This window comes from Poecilia reticulata, linkage group LG2, assembly GCF_000633615.1.
Source record: "Poecilia reticulata strain Guanapo linkage group LG2, Guppy_female_1.0+MT, whole genome shotgun sequence".
NCBI classification, from domain to species: domain Eukaryota; kingdom Metazoa; phylum Chordata; class Actinopteri; order Cyprinodontiformes; family Poeciliidae; genus Poecilia; species Poecilia reticulata.
Window position 1 is genome coordinate 15868626 of NC_024332.1, and position 5971 is coordinate 15874596.

The 5971-nt window shown below is 37.5% G+C and overlaps 1 protein-coding gene across 3 annotated transcripts in view; it reads right to left on the reverse strand.

Moving 5' to 3' along the window:
* Nucleotides 1–414: 414 nt before the first annotated feature.
* The window catches only part of itgbl1 (integrin, beta-like 1), a 53806-nt gene continuing 48249 nt past the window's right edge, over nucleotides 415–5971 (reverse strand). For all 3 annotated transcript variants that reach the window (XM_017310805.1, XM_017310808.1, XM_017310803.1), the window contains 2 exons: nucleotides 5806–5919; nucleotides 415–993 (listed from right to left, as the gene is read on the reverse strand). In XM_017310805.1, the coding sequence (XP_017166294.1) occupies nucleotides 905–993; nucleotides 5806–5919 (203 nt within the window). In that variant the 3' untranslated portion in view covers nucleotides 415–904. The remainder of the gene's footprint in view (nucleotides 994–5805; nucleotides 5920–5971) is intronic.

Sequence of the window (5971 nt, forward strand, 5' to 3'; positions counted from 1 at the left end):
TGGAGTTTGAACATCTGACAGAGGAAAATTTCAACCCAGGATCCAAAAATGGAAATGGCATGGCACGACTTCAAACCTACCAAGATGTGGCCATCTGCTCGAAGCGGCAGGTCGGGCAAGCGGAGCATCGATCGGAAGCAGGTAAAAGGCTCTCGGAAACTCTGGAGAAGCTACAGAGATCCAAGGTTTAGCTGTGGGACTCTGTTGATGGCGTAACTATTACACATGCGCTCAAATTTGACTGTAAATGTCAGAGTGGCAAGAAGAACGCTAATGTTAAGAGAAGGTCATAGGAAAAAAACGCTGTTTACAAGCAAACATGTGGAAAAAGGAGCTGCAGAGCATTATAAAAAAAACATCCTGAACTGACTTGCAGCTGTAGCTGCAGTAAAATAAAGGTCTACAAATGCATGCTCGACTTGCTTGCAGACTTTTATTTGGAAAATAAAAATAAAAATCAGCACCATGTGTTATTTTCCTTCCTCTATACAAATATTCACTATGTTGCGTTTGGTCAGTCGCTTTATATTCCAACTGAAATGCATCGAAATGTCATGTGACAAACTGTGGAAAAAGTTCAAGGGGTGGCAGCTGAGTGCTGCCATCTCAAACAAGGAACTTCTCTCAAAGTATAATACATGAAAAGCAGCTCTGAAAACATTAACGTTTACATTAGAATATGTTGGCTGTATTTTTAAGACAACAATATACAGTTTTAATAAGCAAACTTTGTAACCAGTACAATTGAAGATAGAGCAATATTAGTACATTATATTAGTGTTATGCAGATTTACATCTATGTTAAGTCTTCTCTCGCTGTGCTGTCTGGTCCCGGACGCTAAAGGTCCTCCTGGCGTGTCGGGACGTTTTGGAAGCTCAAGGTTTTGACCCCGGCTTAATGTTCTCAGTACTCGGCTCCTACCCAGATTTCGCAGGCATTTCCTGTCCACCCTTCCCAGCAATCGCAGTTGCCGCAACTGCAAACGCCGTTCCCTGTGAGAAGATATGAGGGGGGAAAAAAGCTACGAATTAAAAGAGACAAGCCACGATGCCTGAATTTAAACATAAGATTCATCTTTACAGACATGGATGAAGGAAGATTTTTATCACCTAATACTAATTTAAATGCAAGCTATTCACATTCACATGATATTTAATTGTACTGGTGTATTGGTTGTTTTAGAGTCCTCAGCCTATTAAAAACTTCTGAATGTAGAACACAGGTCTTTGGTTGTGAAATGTGAAATGAACAAAAACAAAACAAAAAAATCTGACTGGATTCTCAAACTGATAGTCCTGATTTCTTCACAGGCACCAGTAGCTGTCAGACAGACGTCTTGTGGTCAGAATCAGGAAATCTGTTGGCCTCCTGACAAAAAGCCACAGCGACATGCAGTCCCATTCAAAACTGTTGGGCCTGAATGTCATAATCTGGAGCCTTTGATTATTTCAGTCGTTCTCTGAGTAAATGGTACATGTTTTCATAGCCAACAAAAAGTGTCTGATGTTGTTCTAATTGTAAGGCTCGTTCAGATTGAGTGAGGGTTTTTTGTACATACTCAGATTTAAAGCAGAGCCAGTACATTTCTAACAGAGTTACGTTTGTGGTCATTTATGAATCTTCTGTTTTGGCTGCCTTGTTCATTCTAAAATCTGACTTGTTGATTTGCCATCCTTTTTTTTCCCCAATTGAACATTGAATATTTTAACTTGGTAAGAAACATCTAATGTGGTATAAATTAGGTTATTTGTAGATTTTACATCCTGTATGTATAAAAATGTGTCAAAAGACGTAACCATTGGAGATTTCTGGCTGATTTCCAATCAACCAGTTTGTGCAGAGCTCCGACCTTTAGATACAGCTTGTATCTGTTTTCTGTTTAATAACTATAGTAAGACAGTCTCCAAATTGTTTCTCCAAATTGTTTCTTCTTAGACTTCTTGTCATGACAGAATATCAGTTATTTACATTAGGAGCAAAGGTGATGCCCCTCTATCAAAATTAGAACAATGACTAGTGCTATACTAACTACTACATGCCAGATATTCACATACATAAAATAAAGCTACAAAAAACAAACAAAACAAAAAAAAACATAAAAATTTTTCTCGCTGAGTTTTCTGGCATTTAGCAAATGGAAATAATTTTGGTAATTCTAACAAACTTAAAACAAGACTTGTTTGGTCTGATTTAACTTTAGGCAGTGAGAGAAAAGGACAGAGTATTTTATTTGGTGTATGTAAACTTCTGATTTCAGCTGTACATGTATAAGCATCACTCTCTTTGTGTACCGCTAAGAAAGTATAAAGTACGTTCCCTCTGAAATGCCCGAATAAATAAAAAAATTACCAGCATTTCTGAATCCGTTATTCTTTGACAGACAACTTGAATGCTCAAAAGAAAATTCAGCAACTTTTCTATATTCCTCTCACCTTTTCTGGCTTCTACTGAAATCTAAATGACCAGGTTCAACCCAAGTCATGTAATGTTGGAGCAGCTTGAATGAACTGCCAGCATGTCAAGGCGAAGAACGTTGTTTCCTTTTAAATAACTCCTTATATCTGGTGCGTTTCCTCTGACTTCATTTTAAAACATTTCACTGAAACGGGAAGTAGCTGACTTGAAGTTTTTGTTTTTGTTTTCCAAAGTAATTACTCTTGTCCTGAATAGTGTTGTGGCTAGCACAAGCTGGAATACAGTATTCTGATCTGATCTGATTCAGTCACAACTTCATCTTTAATTTTGACCCTGTGTTGATTAGAAAAAAGAATCAGTTAATTCCAAATTGGTGCCTTAAAGTCTTGATTTAAGAAAATTCCTTATGTGTTTTATAGTCGTTTAACAGCACAGAAACAACGGTTTATGTGCATCGTTAAAACGATCACGACTGACGTAACAACACTTTATGTACTGTGAAAAGAACATAAAGTGTTCTTTATGTATTCACATAAACTAATCCCCATAAACAGTTTAAGTGAATCTCATAAACTGGTTAAGCCAAAATTGTTTCCCAAAATATTTTGGACAACGTATCAGTTGGAAAACATTGACTTTTTTTGCACTTACATACACATTGAATAAATCTGGACATTTATGATTTTAAGTCATTAAATCCATTAAAAATTTGTTTCATTAAAGGAAGTACATTCTGTGGATTAATTACACACGTAATCTTTTTTTTGGAGATTTCATTTTGTTAAATGTTTTCAAAGTAAGGTTGCATAAACCTAAAATTGTTTATTTTGTTGCCGGAAATATTTGGGATTGTCCCTGGTTTTGACGATTGAGCTTTGTTTGGTTTCCATACTGAAAACCTGCTAAGAATTGACTAAATATCAAAAGTCTGATGGAAGCTTCCTGCTAAAAATATTTCCGTCTTACTTGAGCTTTTCGTTTTTTTAAACTGCCAGATTAAGTCTCATGAGTTTTCAATTCTCAGTCAAAATTTAAAGCAGCATTTATAGGTTACTACTAACTTTTATGTTTATATAATAGTCTTTACAGTATTGTAAATTGATGAATCCGCAACATATCAGGCAAAAGTAACCAACATTCACGTGGCTTTTAATTGCAAAACCCAAAGATTAATAAAACTCGTTTCCTTTCCGAATTACCATCTTCAGTGCATAAAATTAACACGCGAGCATTCCTAATATGTTGCATTTTCCACATCACTCACCGGTTACATGTGTAATGAGAATCCACAGCTTTAGAGAATCCATGACATTTCTGGATGCTGTGTAATTTCTCATTAAACATGCCAAGAAAACCTCTTAGTAATTACAATAACAAAATGATTCAATCTGATGGGAAGAGTCTGTAACGTTTCTATTTATTTAGTTATTTGTTAGAAGATACTTAAGTCCCTGTGTTTAATTAACTTTTCATGTAAAACACCATTTCGTTCAAACGATTGTCGTGCTCAGGGTAATTTTAACGTTCATATTTATGTCGGTAATGAAAGGGAGAAACATTTAACAGATGCTGAAATCCATTTTCTTTATTCGCTTGCTGTTTTTGAAGTATTGTCTTTCATGTCACTCCGCTGATGTGCTTTCAGATTTACATGATCGGTCTCCTTGATGATGAGCTGAACTTGTTGAACAGTCATTTTGATGCACACCAAGAACAAATACTTCTGATAACATTGCCAGTGCTAACATAGAGGGACATGTCCTTACAAATTCATGTTTCCACAACAACAGCTGTCACAATGTTGAGGAAATTAAAGAAGAAAAAGCTACAAAAGTAAAACTTCTAATGTAAGAAACTACTTCTGATGTGACAAAATTATTAGAGGGTGACTTTTTTTTTTCAGTGAAATCAATTTCATGGTTTCGTCTCAACCTTCACTCCGTTTAACAGCGTGAAGGCCTGTTTAAAGGACTTCACCAAACAGTTTAATCAGTTTTTACCATCTAAGAAACTCATGTCAAGCAAATTGGGCATTTCGTATCGATCGTCGGGTGTTTATTGCTTTTCTGTTCCCGATAAGTTATTGCCCTGTTTGCTCAGCAAGCTACTTCCCTGAAAATAAATATGCCATCACTAATAAGAGGCTGCTGATGTCTCGCCTGCAATCAGGCCATCTTTATGGAACGGCATGCTGCTACAACCTTTAACCCCTTTAGCTAAAACCCTCAAAATGCCTACAAGTTATCCACGCACCACAATCTCTGGTGGTTCCACAGCACAGTGGTCATCAGAACAGAACCAGCCTTTTCCATCAGGCCGTTTAGGTTTTTTAAATCAGATGCTGTTACCCCAACAGATAACAGGTTGCTCTCCACAGCAGTCTTCTAGAAGATTTGAGGCATCTTGAAAGACCTAAGGTTCCTCAAGAAGGACAGTCTTCTCTGTTCCTTCTTGTAGGCGACTGCACCGTTGCGTCTCCAGATGCAGCCTGTTGTCCAGGTGAACGCTGACGCATTTATAGTCCTCCACCACCGCCACTTCTTCTCCCATGATGAAAAAATTGTGTTTGACTTAACTCCGTTTCTCTTCAAATCTATAACCGTCTGCTTCGTTTGGCTCACATTGGAGATAAGATGATTGTTCCCACACCAAGACACAAAACAGTGACACACTTGACCACTGCAGTCATTGGTATTTCTGTAATTGTTGGTTGGTATTTATTGTCAGTGTTTGTATAATACATGTAATTCATTGCCGGTTTTCAGATTTCTGGTGCTGACATGTATTTCTCGGTTAAGTCGGTTATGTGAAACCGGAAAGATTTTGAGATGCTGAGCAGAGTAACTAAAGCTGGTAAAAATGTACAATTGGCATATTCTAATCCTTCAAAACCCGAAGTGTAGCAGTGAACAAGCACAAGTTTAGTATATTCTTTTTTTAATGGACATTGTTCTGTTACTTTAGGGCTTGCTGTTCTGTGTTTTTGCTCTGTTAACTCAAAAATGACATGCAGGAAGTCAAAATGACTGGCAACCCGAGGACATGCTGCAGGAGTTTTGTTGATTGTCACTTCAAAGCTGCATAAAATGGTAATGCTAAAGAAAAGGATAAATTTACTATAACTTTTTTTTTTAACTCAAGCTTTCCTGTCAGTTTCTGAATGTTTTTCATAGTTTTTCTTTTTTTTTTGATTATCCTAATATGATAACTGAATTTTCAGTAATACTCTAATATATAATATAGACTTCATGACTATTTACTGACAGTTATCGCTTCTCCCTTGTATTTGGCTCTCTGTGAAGGAAGGCGAGCCCTGCTGTGAGGTGTTTGTTGATGCCATCCCTCTTTAGTACGCTCTGTAACAGCTGCGGCACACCGTGTGTCATTACCTGTGCAGATGAGGCCATCATGTTTGTCACACTCTCTGTCGTCGCACTCGCAGTGCTCTCCTGACACCCACCACTCTTGGCGAGAGCAAATGCACTGGCCACAGTGACAGGAACCTGCAATACGCACAAAGCACACACACACGCACACGCACACACACACACACAC